Source organism: Cryptomeria japonica, chromosome 9, assembly GCF_030272615.1.
Source record: "Cryptomeria japonica chromosome 9, Sugi_1.0, whole genome shotgun sequence".
NCBI classification, from domain to species: domain Eukaryota; kingdom Viridiplantae; phylum Streptophyta; class Pinopsida; order Cupressales; family Cupressaceae; genus Cryptomeria; species Cryptomeria japonica.
Window position 1 is genome coordinate 386,586,216 of NC_081413.1, and position 19,770 is coordinate 386,605,985.

Genomic DNA, 19,770 nt, shown 5'->3' on the forward strand with positions numbered 1-19,770 from the left:
TCGTACCTTATGAAGAACTTCGCTCTGGTCCTTCAGTGAGGGACAGGAGCGAATTTGACCCTCTAGGCAAAACTTCATCATTTCATTGTTTTTTGATCAAGTCTGGATGTTCTATCATGCTCATTTCGTCCTTCACCATGCCTTTGATGTCTCGATTCGTCCAAACAAGGTCAGGAATGGCTCAACTAAGCATTTTCGCTCTGGTCCCTTGGTGAGGGACACGAGCGATTCGCCTTGGTCCCTTGGAGAGGGACACGAGCGCATTTCGCTCTGGACCCTTGGAGAAGGACACGAGCGAAATTTGACTTTTCGCACTCTCGATCAGGACAATTTTAATGGAATATAACATTTAAGTATAAGTGACATTTCCTTCTATGTTTCTTCTTTCTTATACTTTAAGTTATATTCCATATATACTTTCAGGATGTTTGAGAGTGGTTTCAGACCTCCAGGAGTTATATTGCAAAATCTAGTTTTTGGAGGTTTTTTCAGTTTCCAGACTTAGTCAAATTTCAGGGTCAGGACATTCCAGACTTAGCCAAATTTCAGGATCAGGACCTCACTCAAGCCGGACTTGCTACCCTGTTGATCTCCCCGACAGCACTTCAAGTTATATTCATTTGATAAAATGTACCTCTTTGGACCTTCTCACATCGTCAAGACGTTAAAATCTTGCAAGGACAAAGCAAAATTGGATTTGTAGCTCCGGTCCTTCACTGAGGGACAGGAGCGATTTAGGCATTTAGCACTGTTATGGACGTCCCAAAAATCTTCAATTTATATTCAACGCATTTATCTCATGTTTTTCCTTGTTTTTGAACGTAAACTTGCCTTGACCTTTGTCTGGATTTTACATAATGAAGGAAATCGCTCTGGTCCCTGGGAGAGGGACGAGAGCTACAAGGTACCTCGCCCTGGTCCCTTGGAGAGGGACAGGAGCGATATGGTCAATATAGGTCATTCTCCTTCGTTTTTGCATATCAAATTATATTCATTTGGCAAAGTATCTTCCCTTGGACGTCCTCAAATCATTAAGTCATCAAAATCTTGCAAGGACAAGGCGAAATTGAATTTGTAGCTCCGGTCCTTCACTGAGGGACAGGAGCGATCTTTCCCCTGGAGGCATTTCTGTGCTCATGAAAATCTTCAATTTATATTCAATGGAAAGATCTCGTCGTTCTCCATTATTTCAAACGTAAAATTTGTCTGGACTCTGCAGGAATGATGAGATATTTGAGATTGAGCTCCCGTCCTTCACTGAGGGACAGGAGCGATTTTGCTCCTACAGGCCAAAATAACAAGATTTTTCACATTTTAACACTTCACGAGGCGAAAACAAATCAATTCCAATGCCCAGGATCAAAATTCAAAAAAGTCAAAATTTGGTCAAAAATATTCAATTGGACAAAAATTCACATTTCATCTTCAACACTTAGACAAGTTTAAGCTCTGCATGAACATTCCAATTGAAAATTAGACCATTCTGGCAAATTCATTGCATTCAAAATTTGCATTCTAGAAAAGGAAACTCAAAAGCCCTCAAAAACGACTGGATTTTGGTCCGAAAAGACGGTAATTAGAACCCTAAGGCTTGACCCTAAATCCAGACAACTAACAAACTAACAAAACCCTAGAAAAAGCAAAGCGAAAACGAACAAAACGAGCAAAAAAACATGGGTCCCCATTTGCAATGGGGCGATGTGTGAAAACGTCACAACAATTCCCTACCTTTGTTGTTAGACGACATAAAAGGAAACACCATCGACAAGGAGGATTCCTCGTTCCAGGTCGACCCCCATCTCGGTCAGATGATAGAATATAAATTATTACATTTGACATGGAAACAATGAGGTAGTAAAAAGAGGAGAAAACTTCAGGAGCCGCCGGTTTAAGACTCAAAGGCTCAGTGTCGGAATTTTGGAAAGATTTGCGAAAAATCATAATCATAAGTGATCAAGGTTTTGCAATTGCTGTGTGCTACTCCACTATCCAATTTTTTGTCGGCGCTCTGCTTTGTTCAGTGTTTGTTGTCGTGGTTTACAAATTCATTAGGGCACGAATTAGGGAATGGAGAGCCAACGGGTCTTGGGTATGGCGAAGAGATAGGAGCCTCGTTGGAAAGGAAGTTGTGGTGAGTAGGTGCGGCACAAGGGCTGGGATAAGCTCTGCTTCTTACGGTAAAGGGTTGAGTCCTTTGGCGACCAGTGATTAGGAGTCACGCAGTGAAAAGGAGCTACTAAGGCATAGAGAGAAGCGTGGGAGTGTGAGGAAGGAAGCCTCAGTGCCCTGTTTGCCAAGCTGATGGCCACCTCCTGACATACGGCCAGCCACATCGTCCCAGGACTCTGCGTTTGGTCAACTCCACGCTAATGCCCTTCACAAAGGATGAACCAGATTGCTAGAGGAGATCGAACTAGATCATGGCCACATTTGCAATGCAGAATAAGCCAGCTAGTATTCAAATGAATCCAGAGGGAGCTTGACACTTCAGCTTCAGAGGAAGCATGACCTTTCAGCTCTAGAGGTAGCTTGACATTTCAGCTTCAGAGGGAGCTTTAGAGGGAGCTTGACATTTCAGCTTTAGAGGGAGCTTGTCATTTCAGCTTCAAAGGGAGCCACACCATCATGAAGTTTTGTTAGTGAGTTCTCTTTGAGGGAGAAGTTTGAGGTGAAATCCCTTGTTAATGAGTTCTTCTCTGTGAGGGAGAAGTTCAAGGTGCAATCCCTTGTTAATGAGTTCTTCTCTGTAAGGGAGAAGTTCGAGGTGCAATCCCTTGTTAATGCATTCTTCTTTGGGAGAAGTTTGAGGTGAAAGCCCTCATTCCACCCTCTGTGAGTAGGTATGTGTTGTGACGTTTTCACACATCGCCCCATTGCAAATGGGGACCCATGTTTTTTGCTCGTTTTGTTCGTTTTCGCTTTGCTTTTTTAGGGTTTTGTTAGTTTGTTAGTTGTCTGGATTTAGGGTCAAGCCTTAGGGTTTTAATTACTGTCTTTTCGGACCAGAATCCAGTCAGTTTTGGGAGCTTTTTGATTTTCCTTTTCTAGAATGCAAATTTTGAATGAAATGAATTCGCCAGAATGGTCTAATTTTCAATTGGAATGTTGATGCAGAGCTTAAATTTGTCTAAGTATTGAAGATGAAATGTGATTTTTTTGTCCAATTGAATATTTTTGACCAAATTTTGACTTTTTTGAATTTTGATCCTAGGTATTGGAATTGATTTGTTTTCGCCTCGTGAAGTGTGAAAATGTGAAAAATCTTGTTATTTTGGCCTGTAGGAGCAAAATCGCTCCTGTCCCTCAGTGAAGGACGGGAGCTCAATTTCAAATATCTCATCGTCCCTGCAGAGTCCAGACAAATTTTACGTTTGAAATAATGGAGAACGACGAGATCTTTCCATTGAATATAAATTGAAGATTTTCATGAGCACAGAAATGCCTCCAGGGGAAAGATCGCTCCTGTCCCTCAGTGAAGGACCGGAGCTTAAAATCAAATATTGCTTTGTCCTTGCAGGATTTTAACATCTTGACGATGTGAAAAGGTCCAAAGAGGTACATTTTATCAAATGAATATAACTTGAAGTGCTGTCGGGGAGATCACATGGATAACCAAGTCCGGCTTGAGTGAGGTCCTGATCCTGAAATTTGGCTAAGTCTGGAATGTCCTGACCCTGAAATTTGACTAAGTCTGGGAACTGAAAAAACCTCCAAAAACTAGATTTTGCAATATAACTCCTGGAGGTCTGAATCCACTCTCAAACATCCTGAAAGTATATATGGAATATAACTTAAAGTATACTTAAATGTTATATTCCATTAAAATTGTCCTGATCGAGAGTGCGAAAAGTCAAATTGCGCTCGTGTCCTTCTCCAAGGGTCCAGAGCGAAATGCGCTCCTGTCCCTCTCCAAGGGACCAAGGCGAATCGCTCGTGTCCCTCACCGAAGGACCAGAGCGATATCTACAGAATGGCATAAATTTCAAAGGACAAACAAGTTTCGAGCAACCAAGAGGGTCGAAAGGACATCATTTCACGTAACGAAGATGATTGCAAGTTGGTAAAAGCAAGAACAAGCACATAATGATGAACTTCGCTCCTGTCCCTCAGGAAGGGACCAGAGCGATATTAGGTATATTGATCAACTCATGCAAGAATCACGTAAGGTCAAGATTTTGCAAGATCTTAGAGGGTCCATGGAGTCTTTTGAAGGTGATACACGAAGATTTCAAACGTAAAATGATCATCAAGTTGAACGTAGAGACCATATCGCTCCTGTCCCTCTCCAAGGGACAAGGGCGATGATCCCTTTAAACGTCCAAACACCTCATGCAAACAAATGGAACAAGCGCAAAAGGAACGAACAAGGATGTTACTCACTTTACAATGAAAGAATGAGGTCGAAGATGCATAGTGAACGTGAAAATATGAAGATCGCTCCTGTCCTTTGGACAAGGACCAGGGCGATGAACACTCAAAGGCACTTAAGCACACATGCAAAGCAATCAAATTCGAAGAGCCTAACAAAATGATCAATTTTTGAACGTGGAGATGAAGGAGTTGAACGTTGAAGTTGCAAGAATTATGACAAAATCATGGATCGCTCCTGTCCCTCTCCAAGGGACCAGGGCGATGAGGTACGTCCACTTCATTTTCATATTTTTGGTGCCAAATAAACATTTCAAATTTCCTTAAATGCTAAGTTCGATAAAATTGAAAATCTAATTTAATTAGCATTTAATATGGCGTTGATCTTTTATTAATTATTTTTTGCCTTTATAAAAATCGAAATTTGCAAATAAAAACGTGAGGCATTAATTAATTAATTAATTAATTAATAAAAATCGAATTTGAAGCGCTACAAAGGGAGGTCGGCCTTGTTATTTAATTTAAAAATCATTTAAAAAATCGTTTCATATCCTCAAGTCGGCCTAAGGGATGAAAAGGTTCAAGCGCTATATATGGAGGGTGAAAACAATCATTTTCACATAATCATTTCTTGCTTTCTACATGCGATCTTGAGGAGAAGGAAGGAAGTGCGAAGTATTTCAAGTGTGGAGTGCGAATTTCAAACCAAAGGTGGCGCTAATATTATCTAAGGTGGTGCGAACTTGAAGTTTCCATTTGAGCGAAGTTGCCTAGGACGTCAAAGACATATCAAAGATGGCGAAATTGCTAACTTGAAGAGGAGATCACGTCCAAGACTTGAAGGGTGGCGAAGTTGATAAGAGGAACGTTCTTTTGAAGATCACATCAAGACCATCGAATTTCAAATTTTGCCTAGGCGAATTCCTTTATTTTGCATTTTAGAGTTAAGCTCTCAAAGAGGTATGACGATATGGATTTATTGTTTTAATTTCGAATTTTGATTGTCATTGCCTTAATTTTGAAAATTTGTTTTTCCTTAGCTCAGTCTTTTTTAGGAAATGATTAATAAAGGACTTATCATTAAGTTTCCTAAAAAATTGCTCTCTAATTTATGTTATGTATTGCAAAATCATGTTACTAATTTTGAAATGTTGTGTAGGCATCAAATGGAGGTCTCTTCAAGGAAAATCAAGCCGGATCAAGGACGGTCTTCGCCAGGACGATCAAGCCAGGACATGGGCGACCTCTTTCAATCCAGCGTTCCAAGGCGAGGTACATCATCTTCCTGCACATCAAGGACGCAAGGAGTTAGAACAAGGGCTCGTTGAAGAAGCAAAATAGATCCAGAGGAATTAATTAAAGCAAGTTTCTCAACAACATCAAGATGAATATCTACCAAGTTACAAGTGTTAGATGAGGTGGCGTCCTAGTCATCATTTCTCCAGTCAGTGTGTTCCACCTCAGCATGACCAGATTCAATGTACTTAACTCATGGAAGGTGGCACAAACTCCGATGTACCTACCCTGGCTATCCATTGGTCAATTTTTCTAAAAGGGACATGTGTCCAAGCAATACAATTTTATCATTGGTCAAACATTAAATGTTATGTAATGGTTGTAACAAACCCTAATTAGGGTTTTTCATTGTTGAATCTTGGCCATTGATCTTGAATTGATCTAAGCCATCAAATTGTATTGTGGGCACTATATAAGCCCAAACATTTCATTTGTAAAATATAATTTAGAATTAGAGAGAGATAGTATAGAAATAGTTGAAAGTAGTTAGTAGATAGAGAGTAGAATAGGAGGACAAGGCAAGAAATTGTTGCCATTGATTGTAAACAAACTCCATTTTCATTGAAGTAATGGTGAAATATGTCGTTTTCTTGCAATTTGCATGGTTTCTTGTTGAGTCTTCAATCTTAGATGGTAGATAATTAGATGAATGGAGGAAATGTGCTTGATTGATGGTGAAATTTGTATATCCATACTACTAGCAGTTTGTTGATTGCAGACTTGCCTTGCGTAGTCAACTGGAATCGTTCAGCCTAAGCTCAATTTCGATTTGTCGCCTCTTCATTGATATGCATCAACTTGGATGGTATCTATGCCTGCGGTGATGATTTGAACATCATAAAGCTTCCCATAGAAGATCGCACTAGTCTTGTGTAGATGTTCCATTGATGTCAAAACAAGACCTAGTTAGAGTTTCATCAAAAATCAATCATTGCTCCTACATTCTTAGTATTAGGATTAGATCCTCTCTTCGCCCTTATCCTTTTTCCATTTTTTTAATCTAAGTTGGTCAGAGCCTGTGTCCAGCAAAGCAGATCGGAAGTTCAATGTAAGTCCCCTTGTGATTCCAGCAAATCACATCGTACCACGAAGAGCTTGTCCACACGTGGAGACCCCACTAAAAGAACCTTGGAGTCTACCTAACTGATCCTTTACGCGAATCTTCAGCAGTTAGAGACTATTTTCTCAAGAGAGGATAAGATGCCTTTAGGTATTTTATTCTGTGTATGATTGTGTACAAAATACACGTCAACAGTATGGTGGATCCACCCTCTGCAAGTAGGCATGGTGGAGATGCATTCTTCTCTGGGAGAAGTCTAAGGTTAGAGCCCTCGTTCCACCCTTTGCTAGTAGGTATATTGGATCCACCCTCTGCAAGTAGGCATGGTGGAGATGCATTATTCTCTGGGAGAAGTCTGAGGTTAGAGCCCTCGTTCCACCCTCTGTTAGTAGGTATGGTGGATCCACCCTTTGTGAGTAGGCATAGTGGAGATGCATTCTTCTCTTGGAGAAGTCTGAGGTTAGAGCCCTCGTTCCACCCTCTGCGAGTACGCATGGTGGTAATGCACCCTTCTCTGGGAGAAGGTTGAGGTGAAAGCCCTCTTCCACCCTCTACAAGTAGGCATGGTGAGCCCACCCTCTGCAAGTAGGTATGGTGGGTATCATGGAAGAAATTCCATGATATGCTTGTTCACCCTCTGGGAGTAGCTATGGTGAACATATTATTCATGGGAGTAGTCATGGTGGTAGTCACTATGTGACTTGGTTATTCAGAAGGAATCCTCCCTAGCTAAGAGGGAGTGTTGTTGTGTAGCTAGGTCGGATCCCTTCTAGGGCCGACCTAGTGCACAAAACGCTAAGTGGCATGTCGGCCTTGGCATTTGATATCTCAGTTGTATGAGTCTAATTTGGGGCAGGCCCTATTTGGGCGAACCACTTGTATGTAACTTGTAATATATAGGTCGGACCCTATCCTTGGCACCAGAAGTATATGGCCGACTTGAGGTCTATTAGGAGGTATTGATTCATATATATGCAAGGTCATGATTGCATCAATAGATATGAATTCAAGAACATGAAGGACATGTAGCCTGCTCAGGGGTGACGATAAGAGCTTATCGTCTATGGTTGGGAAGACAACAGATCTGATGTTTGCCTGTGGTTAGCGAGCACTACCATAAAATGAACAGTGGAGACTATCATGCCCCCAAATTGATACATCTAATCAGCAACCTGCATGCCTTGATCAGCAGACCAATCGAAGAAATTGTCTTACTACAGAGTCAGAATTTTTTTTCCAAGATTTTAAGTCCAAAGTCAATCAATACTTATCTAATGTACTCTTTTTTAGTCAAATCATATGTTGGAACTTGGTAGTATAGCTTGTATTATGAAGTTTAGGTTGACAGGAAGTTATAACCCAAAAGATAACGTTTATATTTATATGCATATTATGTATCATGATGTTTTTCAGTTGGATTGCATACACCTGTATGTCATAATGTTTGATCTTTTATCGCTATCATTCTTTAACAATGGCTAGTACTAAGAAATAATTCAGTGTTCTGAGTTTGACTTGCTAGCTTACCATCTCTCTATTGGATGTATAAGATGTAATATTATAGTGGAATGCCATAGTTTAGTTACTTGTGGTAATAATCATCTTCTGGCTGGCCTGTAATTTATTGAGATTTATATGATTGCAAATGGGCTTGCTGTCAAAAAGATGTCTGGCTATGCCACATTGTCATTCCCTCTCATGTAACATAAAAAACAAAAAAGATTTTGTGTCTAGTGGGTTGTTGCTTCTCTCTGTAAACACAGCACAATGTTCTCTATAGTTTCCTTTTCATGCATATTTTTTGTTATCATTATCAACAAAATTGTTTTTGACTAGCTTCGAACGTTCTTTGACCATTTTTTTACTGAAAAGGTCATGACTGCAAACACTAATTGATATCAAAGGACAAAGACTGATGTTATTTTATTAGCTTTTCTCTAGGTCCAAAATTTTAGTCTAATGATGCCTTGGCTCTCCATGTACATTATTTTTTCAATATATAATTTTAGGTTTTTTTGCAAAAGAAAACAATATTAACTTTAATTTTTGAACATGTTGTGTGAAGGTTGAGGCTGCGAAGATTTCAGTGCAGTCAAAGCATCCAGATGATGTTGATGTCTTTGATTGGTTCCGGTCATATGTACTTGCTTCCAATTTGGGAGTCAGTATTAGCCACTCGAAGCTGGTGTGTTAATTTATTTCCTTACTTTGAATTCTAACTATTCTCCTTGCATATACATCATTGTCACATGGAAGGCACTATAATAGCTTTAAACTATTTTCATCCTAACCATTTTGATTCTACAACCTATAGTTTGAGTTCAAACAGGTAGAGTGTCATCAGACTATAACTAAAGCAAGACAACCATTTCCACTTTCATTTACTTCCCTAGGACTCATCATGTCTAATCTGTAAATACAAACATGGTAAGTTGAAATCATTGATGAGCAAGTTGTCTTTTCTTGTATCCATGAACCTTGTACTTTTGTGTACATCTTGGTTTTTCAATTTTCTCATGTTGTATCAGTAAGCAACTAAAATTATTGCTGTGCCAAATCCACATCCACTAATGATTCCTTGGCCTTGCTTTTCAATGAAAGATAACATGAACATTTTCTGTTTGTAGGACAATTCAACTGCTTTTCCTCTTTTGCTACCCTTTTTTTTTCTCTATTCCCTTTGATCTTGCTCCAATTTTAGTGCTGGTGTCCAGCACCTTTGTGTCCTATCAATTTCTCCTCTGATCCCTTTTTTGCTTCACAAAAGGGAAAACTATAAGGGAGGTTGCAACACTGCCATAACGGTCGCATGTCTCCACCTGATCTAAGTCACATCTCAAAGGTGTTTGGAAGGAAATGGAGGCTTAGAATGGAAGGTGGATGGCTACATGTATCTTTGGCACTTTGTTTTTCTCAGCATGACTTTCTAGTTTACCCCAACAAACATATTGGTCCTTCTCTTCTATTTATTGTCTAGCCTTAGGAGCCATTTGGGACTGGAAATCTTTGTAAAATTAAGTTCAACTCTCTGCATAATTACACATATACAAGTCATGTTATTTAAACCAATTGGGGTTCTTCTGATTTGCATTTCAAGCTATAGCAAGAAACCGCATGTTGAACTATCTGTAGTTATTGACTAGAGCAATCTATTAGTTTTCCTCACACTCTGTATGCATATTAGATCAATATTAACTTTTTAGTTTCCATTATATAATTATTTTCAAATAGACAACTTTATACCCTTATTTATGCATACACATGCTCATGTTTGATCATTCCATAAATATCCCATATCAATGATGAGAACTTATTAATTTTAGTAAACACTCTGCTGAAATGACACTTTTAAATAAATCACTATGTTTATTTCATTACAAGTCATTTGCTAATTCATATTGTATAAATATCCACAAAAAGGCACCCCAATGAATTAAGAAAAAATTCCTTCTTGGTAACCCAGGGAAAACTTATATGCAATAGACATTAAAGCCAATGTAAAATCTTCATGTTGTTAACAAATAGGAGCTTACCCATGCATTTGCAATGCGTCTAGAGAAGGTACACAAAGAATACCATTTTGATTTTTAGGTGGGAGAAGATCTCAAAAGGAAAAAGCCCACCCCTAATGTGGTGAAATTTAAACATATTATTCTATTATAACCAGACAATGAACTTACAGGTATGCAATGGTGTATATTCCTACTAGAGTACATCCTATACATGGTTTCTCATAGATTATAAAATTTCATTAACTGCTAATCCATTTGTTTCAATAATCAATAAGGGTTTATTCGATAGACAATAAAGGATAATCATTGACCTTAAAAGAAAACTATATCCAATTTGCTAACGAGTATGATAACATTAAAGGTAGTAACGATAACATTAAGGGTAGGTTGTTACTAATTTAGTTCTCACACTTAATACCACAGTATTCGTGGCAGTACCAACTCCCACTATAATAAACATCTCATGTGTAACATGCAACTTCATATGCAAATTTGAAATAACAACTTTTACATCTTTGTAGTAGAAAAGGAGGGAAAAATAACGACCGTTATTTTTTTTTTGGAACATCAATAGCTGAAAGAAAATTTGATCTTAGCTGAAAACTTAAATTAAACATAGATCTATGCTATGAGCAATAATAGTAGATACGAATGTAACTTTAACATTTCAAATTAAATGAAAAAGGAGGTTTAGAAAAATACATATTTCCAGATGCCACAATTATGAACTTTCATAACTTTAACAATAGACCAATGAAGAGGGAAAGTATCATCAAGGCACTTTTCTGCTCAACCATGGACTTACTAGTCCCCCGTGCCATATCCGATTGGATTGGCCTGACCCTTCGCAGGGAGGTAACAGAAAGTTGAATTCATGCCATCTGAACTGGTGGATAATCCTACACAAATCCCTAGTTGGTCAGACACCATAGGCTACCCCTAACTAGCATGACCTCTGACTGGGTTGTGTATCTGGATTAACAAACAGGTTGACACTTACATAAGTAATATCTCTTAGTTGTAGGTTTTAATGTAATTGCAATCACGTGAATTCATGAAGTTATTATTCATAACCTTACTCCATAAATTTTGTTTTTTGAAGGTGTTCAAGTCATCATGTCTGTCTCTATGCTAACTGCATTCAGACGCTATAAGGCTCATAAGCTGTCATATATGTTTAGACCCAAGTTTCCCATGCTGGTCATCAAACTCGAGATGACTTATACTATTATAATGTAACCTTTCTTTGACAGAACCCTAGATTAACTTAATACAGAGTTCATACTTGTGCCCTTGAACTAGCAACCTGCTCTCTCATGAGTACAGGGATGAATCCAAGTTAAAGAACATGTAGAATTCACCATACTTCTTTTTATGAACCAATGTTTTGTACAAATTTACCAGTCTTAAGTACAATAGTTGAATAGTTGGTATTTCACATAGTCTCAATGTCGTTTACATAAGAGAAGTAGCCTGTTCTTGGCCTTTATTAATTGGAATCTATCATAAGCTGCAAATGATTAACATACGATGCCCTTTTTCACACATGAATATTACATGAAAATCAAACAGTCAATAGTTCTCCCTAGTCCGACATGTTTGATTGTATCGGCCAGTACTCTACCTCATCCTGAGGTTTAAGGCATTAATTTATTTTAGTTGTAAATTGTTCCCTTCTAACTTTATTGTAGCATGGTTTAAACCAGTAAACTTACCTTAGTGTGAAAAAGATGAGATAGACAACAACTTGCTATCTCCCTCATCAACATTAGCTTCTATGTTCTGTGCGTATATGAGCATTCGTGCTGCTACTATACTGTTCAGTGAAACTATTTATTTTGTTTGAATGCCAAACTGCATTAAGAAGCTGTCGAGCTATGTATTTCTATACATATGACTATCTGCATTAAGAGGCGTTATAAGCTCCCTTGTCTATCAAACCTTTTCGCATTGAGGTAATGTTTACTAAAAGTCTAAGTGCTCCTATAATATTCATTATGCCCAATTGGATTAAGGAGCACTGAAATACTACTGTAGCCGGTTGCTTCTTACCAAGCTGAAGATAACCATCTTGATTGACGCTCTGGTATGAGCACTTCCTTGGCCCATAGGTTTTTCAAATAGCTGCAATCACACTTAAGCGTGAAACCAAAGTTCCACCCTTCTCGGCCACAACTTGAGGTTTCGGCATAGGATTAGAACAAGTAGGCTTAATTTATATTGGACCATCTTTTTACTCTCAAGAGACTCTTGACTATGCCATAGTTTAACATTATTTTTGTTATTAACAAAAAATCACAACATAGGTTTAGACCAATCTTTCTCATATTGCATAAGTTATCAGAGTATAAAACTAAACCCCTAGGTTAGGAGAGGTAAATGACCTAAGAGCCGCGAGCTGCTCATATGAGCTTTAGTTATGGAACACTTCCTTGCATGACATGCCTCTGTTGTCAATGCATTGTTGTGCATATTTTCTTTCGTATGTAAAATGCTAACCGCATTGAGGATTCTACTGTTTGCTCTTACCCCATTTCCCTTCCTAAAATAAGGTTTTAATTTTCAGCATGTGCTAGATAAGGTAATTTCCAACTTGAATAATCAACCTTGCTGCTGTGATAACTTCCGGATTGGATAATTCTGAGACAGCTCAAGATAAGAAGTAATTTCTTCTTATTACGAGTTTTTTGGACATGCACCCTCTCTAATCTGAGTGGTAATGTTTGTATATCTTTTACCAGCTTTTCTCTACTGACTTTCGGTTATAACCCATACTCGTATACACATACAGGTATGTGTTTATACACACACACACACACACACATCCACAAATACGTTTTTAGTTTTTTTTTTTTCAAGTTGCTACAGCTGGCTACCTTATCATAACTCATTTTAATTTCTGACGAAAGAGTTGTTCTCGGCTGTTATTAATAACAGAATGTGACATAATGTTCCTGTTCAAGGGTTTTATTTCATTTCCTCATAAACATACAAAATTGAGCCTTGAGTTTTATGATTTACATCTGTCAAGATTGCACTCACAGCCATACTGTGATACTACACAATGAAAATAAGTTCCTTAGTCAGAAGAAGAAGACAACATGGCCATACAATTCAAGGTGCAACACATACGTATTCATATTTAGACCAGAAAATTTAATTCTCGGCCTTTCTAAGTATGCACAGTCATACTGTATATGCACAGCCTTGCTGTGTATACACAATATGGCTGTGCATAATCATTTTGTGCACATAAATATATTTGTTCATATATAAACTCAACTTGTTAACACATGTTAACTGCAAAAGCAAGGAAGGGTTATTTTATCACTAACCCTTTAAAAATGACCTAGTAACAGAGAGAAATAAATTGTTGAGTCTTCACTTGTAGATTTAGTAATGCCAACAGATTTTCCACAATCCTAGCCGCTTGTGAGGAAAATGCAGACCAATATTCCCAAATAAGAAAAACGCAGAGCACAAATCCTCCAAAACTCCCGTAAAACAAAGTATCTTTTTTTTTTTCAAAAACCCCAAAGTCTATATACTTCCCCCCAATTAATGAGGCGTTCATATCCTTTTTTCCCTAAGGAAATAACGCCAAAAACGTGTTTCCAAGCCCTCACACAAAATTTCTCCTCCGATGCTTTGTCTTCCCGGTGAAGCAATAGTTCATGCCAAAAGCCCTTCTGACATTCGAAGCTTCTCCCGTCAGAATCGCATTCCTTCATTTTCCTTCATGAGAAAAATGCATCGTGAAAAGTTCATTTGCTTAATATATTCCAATGTTAGGCCCGATAACATATGATACAATGACATTGTATTATGAATTGATTAGTGCACGTGGTATTAAGAATCGGTTTGATATTTTAATCCAATTCCTTTGTTTTGTGCCACTTAATACACTTAGCTGCATTAAGGAGGATTTCAAAATTAATTTAAATATCAAGGGTCCCCTTTTATTTTATACTTCTAGGCTATGTTTTAAAGTAACCATAATTGAATTGGCTAATGTTTGCACAAAAGGACTTTATATTGCAAGAATATAATATATATATATATATATATATATTTAAAATAATTAATTAACAATTATAACAACAAATTAACTTTCGAAACCAATCAATGACTTAGGGTTGTGAAACCCTAAAATCTCTAATTAGACCACAAAAGGTTACCTGACGCAACAGGCTTACGGAAATAACATGGTCAATTGCAAGACGACCTGACTCAACGTTAGGGTTCCCAGATGGCATGATTTTTCTTTTCCTTACCTCCCGACCTGATGATACTTCCCCTCCCTTCTCGGAGGACGATGAACTCTTGCACACATTTGGCCCATTTCAAACAATTAGTCTAAAATCTTTTCATAACTCTGACATTTCAAAAATATTATTAACAAAATAAAACATCTTAAATATCATCATGTCAATATCAAAACATCAATTTAACCATTGTAAGTCATCATTTTAGTGTACTGAGCACAAATACCATCTTGGGTTTCACCACTCAATTATAACATGAAACCCTAGGGTACGATTAACATCTCGTAAATATCGTAGAAACCAACTAGGGCACAAACAACATGGCGTAAAGTAGCATAAAAAACAACTAGGGAATAAATAGGATGTTACATCATACACTCAATAACCACTCCCACTGTAACATGGATAGTAACCAAATTGAAGGTGTTTACCTATAAGTCCTCAATGTCCCATGTAACTTATAGGGATTAGATAAATATCCGATTCACTTAAAGATGACTTCATGTGTTTACTATTACGCAAGTAATTCGCAAAATATTGAATAAATTAAATGAATGATCGAATGATCATTTAAAGAGTTACAAAACCGATGTTTCTAAAAAGAAATAATCGTGAAATAGAAACTAACTAATATTTACAATAAATTACATAATTGACCATTAATAATAGATAGTAAAGATATTATTCTAATACCTTCTCTTAATGGCCAATCTATCAACTACACCAAGTTGCCCCCTAAATTTTACAAACTTGTCCGGGCTCAGAGACTTGGTGAGGATATTTGCTGTTTGATCCACCATCAAAACATACAGCAACTAAACTGATCCGTCTTCACCCAGCTTCCGAATGAATTGACAATGAAGTTTAAGATGCTTGGTTCTCTCGTAGAAGACTCGATTCTTGGCTAGTTTGAGCACCCCCTGATTGTCACAGTAAAGGGGAGTAGGACCTGCTTGAGATATTTGCATGTGTGAAAGCATCTGTCGAAGCCAAACTGCCTCACAAGCTGCCTTAACTATTCCTCGATACTTATCTTCTGTCGAGGAAAGAGCCATCGTCTGCTACCATATGCTTTGATCCCATATTATGCAAGTAATTGGTAAAATATTGAATGAATTAAATGAATGATCGAAAGATCATTTAAAGAGTTACAAAACCGATTTTTTTAAAAAGAAACAATCATGAAATAGAAACTAACTAATATTCACAATAAATTACATAATTGACCATTAATAATAGATATTAAAGATATTATTCTAATATTTACCAAGTAGACTCCATCGAATCATATCCTCACATGGTTGCAGATTCTCTAAATGAACTTTCCATGATTAGAAGCCTCACCACAATAGTGATAATCTTGGTTGTATGCCTCTTCTCTATCTCTGTAGTGGATATCAAAAGGAATCATTGAAAACAAAAGGTTTCTAAATGATTTTGACATAACTTATTAATAATGACCAATTCCATATGTTGTTAAAAATATTCTCTTATTGGTGTATAAAAAAATAATCTAACTCATAATAATTGTTTCCTCTACTAGTCATTGCTCAAACTCTCTAATTATCGTGAGTATACCACTTCCTTAACTAGTTTTAATGGTATTATCCTCCAAATGTTCTTTTGAGATCTAGAGAGAATTTAGTGATTTTTGAAGTCTCAAGATAAAGGCTCTCCACCCCATCATCCACCTTGTGGTGAATCCTCAAGGTCAACCCCATGCCATAATAGTTCGATTCAACATGAACCACCATTGGAAGCAAATCATCATAACATAAATGTTCTCCCCCACAATGTCAACATGCATCTCAAAAAGAGGATTATGAAATGCTAGCTCTACACTCATATCAAAAAGGGGATTATCAAAATTTTGAAAATTATTTTACCTTCTTGCTTTGACTTTATTTCTTGCCCAGGGTTGGATATTCTCTGCATCATCTTGCATCTGGCACTACGAGATCCGTCTTTGGACATTTCTCTTAGTGCAATCTTCCTTCCATCATCTTGAAACTTTAGCACCATGGATTTCAAATTCAAGGTGATCTCACCTAGTGAATGAAGCCACTACATACCAAGTACCACATTGATGTCTCTTGTATTCACAACATTGAAATCATCATTGACTTCATAATGGTTGAATAGGAGTCTCAATTGTGGAATCTTCCTCATGCAAGACATAGTGCGACAATTTGCAACCATGACTCTTTTTAGTCTTGAGCCCTGTATGTGCTACAATTTCTTCATCAATATTTAAATGATAATTCATTGACAATAGATATATAAACATAGGAGACGAAAGCTCCTTATGTAGAGATTACAAACAAAGTTTCCAAAATAGAAATGAAAGACAAAAGAGAAACATTCTAAATAAGAACAAACTACGAAAATGAAATATCCAAATCTAACTAACCGAATGACCATTATAGAAACATTACATAATTATTTTAGTGCCCTCCCTTAATAGTCACTCTACTAACTACCCTAAAGAAGACTTCACATAATCTACAGGTCATTTGGCCTTGAATGTAAAGAAGGCTGCCCCCTTCTCCCCAGAATGCTCTATGACATGAGTTTGTTGAGACTCTCCCTGGTTGGATTGTTGATTAACAAACCATTTGGCTATCTAGAGGCATGAAAACTTAGATTAGCTTCTCAAAAAACTTAACAGTTCTAAAAACGTCAAAAACTTTTGTAGAACATTGTTCACCCTAGAAACCCTAGGTGCAACCCAAAACAAGCTGCAAGAAAACACAATTTTGTGAAGTTGTCAAACACTAGATGCAATGCTGAGATCACACGATTTTATGAAAAAATTAGCAAAACCTTCATTTTGTGTAAAAAAAAGTTAAAAACCTTTGTTTTTGTGGAAAAACAATAAAAACCCAAGAAAACAACTCCATTCATGATTTTTTGTGGAAAATAAAATCAGAAAACCCTCTAGTAAATAAAGAACCCACGATTTTTGTGTGAAAAAATTGTGTAAAAAACAAAAACCCCATGATTTTAAAGCAAAAAATCATGCAAAAACAGGTCTGGTACCATAATTTTTGTGAAAAAAAACGTCAAAAAACCTTTGTGTGCTGAAACCAAAGAAACGGGACTCGGACTCGGCTCTGACTCGGCAAGGCCGAATCGGACTCAGACTCGGGACTCGGAGTCAAACTCGGCTTCAAACTCAGCTGTACTCGGGAAAGTGAAAAACTCAAGAAATTTAGAGATTTCTAAAGATTTAAAACTTGTTTCAGGCACCCTTTATTGAATACACCTTAAAAACACAATAACATCATCAAACTCAGCTCATTTGATTACATACACAAGTATACATCAATCAAATAAGCATAAACGCAAATTGTTGCTGAAGGAAATAACAAACATAGATATATAAATATTGTCAAATGTATACAATATTACAAAACTCATGGAATAAAAAATCCATGTCATCATATGATCATCATCAAATGTTTCATACAAATACCAAAGGTAAATATAACTACAAGCCTATGGCTCAGAGGAGCCTGCACCCTCTGGCCCCAACCCCCTGCGAAGGCATCTAAGGTAGGTCCTGGATGATTCGACAGCCATAGCCGCTCCCCGTGACACCATGCCATGCTCACCAACATCAAGAACATCCGTTTCACTATCTGCCTCTAAATCTCCTGTCTGTGCCCGTGCTCTCCGCTCCTCCTCTGCCATGGCTACAGTCTGAGCCTCTATATCTACCTAGTAGATCCAATCAGTGTCAGACTCAGAGGTTAAATTTTCCCTACTTTTATCGACGCAGTTCCCCCCCATATTTTTCGACGTGAGTTTGGGGGCATCGCCCCTTGCGAGGTCAAGGGGCTCGACCGAGTCTGGCGAGTTTGCTCACCAAACTCGGCCGAGCCCGAGTCCAAGTTCCCGAGACTTGGCGAGCATGTCTCGGACTCGGACTCGCCAAGTTTGGCGATTTTTGGGCGATTTTCTAATCTCTGGCTGAAACCCTAGCCATGTAGCTGCTAAACCCATGATTTTCTACAAAAATCCTTTTGTGATTTGCCACAACAAATAAAACCCCATTTTTTTCATAAAAAAATTGATTCAAAAAAATTCTGGAAAAAATTCAAGTAGATACTGACAAACGTTTTTTAAGAAAATTCATTAAAAAAATTAACCCGCTTTGATACCATGAAATGATAATTGATTGATATTCAATGTATAAACATAGGAGACAAAAGCTCCTAATATAGAGATTACAAACAAAGTTTCTAAAATAGAAACAAAGGGCAGAAGAGAAACATTCTAAATAAGAACAAACTACGAAAATGAAATATCCTAAACTAACTAACTGAATGACCATTATAGAAACATTACATAATTACTTTAATAATTATGTATAGCACTTGTGTCAATAAGACCAACAATTTGCTGCCCTTCCAACATTGCTCTTAACTCAAAATGACTAATTTTTTTTTAAGGCTTGATTGTCTAGCAAGGGTACTATTGTGACCTTTTCAAACATCGCCCCATTGCAAATGGGGACCCCCTCTTTCTTGCTTTTCTGTGTTTTGTAAATTTAGGGTTTTGGTAGTTGGGTGGCAATTTTGAGTTTTCAATGCCCGAGTCTTGTTTTTGAAATGGTCATGCCCAGAGGTTTTCAATGTGCAATTGGGGTTTAAATTTTGAATTTTGAAGTCAATAGGATCAAATGTAAAAAAATGTCAAAATGTTAAAATGATCCTAAATTTTGTGTAAAGTCTTGAGGCTGCAATAAGTTTTAAATTTGAGCGTAAAATGTATTTTAAATGTTGCAAATTGATGTTAATTTTGTTCTAGAGCATCAAATGTCCATATAGGAGTCATTTTTCCACCCCTAGGAGGTGAAATTAAGTCAAAGTGCACAAAATCCTGATGGACCCCTATTTTCCCCCACTTAAATCTAGTTAAATGATAAAAGTCTCGATGGAAATAGAATTTCCACTGATGGAGGTTGTTTTTCCACCAGGCCATTGTAAGTGAAATTGAACGTGAGTCCTGGTGGCCCACATTTTTTCCACCAGGGGGCAAATGACCAAGTTAAGTGCAATGATGTGTCGAGATGAAGTTCGAATCTCCACCAGAGAGGGAAATAAGCAAGACAGTGTGAAGTGTGGACAAAATTATGTTGCCTTGATGAGGGGCGTTTTTCGACTAGAGGTAAAGTGATGATAAAGTGGCAAATTTAAGTGTCTAGATGAAGTTCGAATTTCCCCTAGAGTACATTTTGATGAAGTTGATAAATTTTAATGAGATT

At 37.4% G+C, this 19,770-nt stretch overlaps 1 protein-coding gene across 2 annotated transcripts in view; it reads left to right on the forward strand.

The window, feature by feature from the left end:
• LOC131072764 (uncharacterized) overlaps positions 1–19,770 on the forward strand; it is a 178,043-nt gene that overhangs the window by 89,165 nt on the left and 69,108 nt on the right. For both annotated transcript variants that reach the window (XM_058009026.1, XM_058009033.2), the window contains exon 5: positions 8,790–8,909. In XM_058009026.1, coding sequence (XP_057865009.1) covers positions 8,790–8,909 — 120 coding nt within the window. The remainder of the gene's footprint in view (positions 1–8,789; positions 8,910–19,770) is intronic.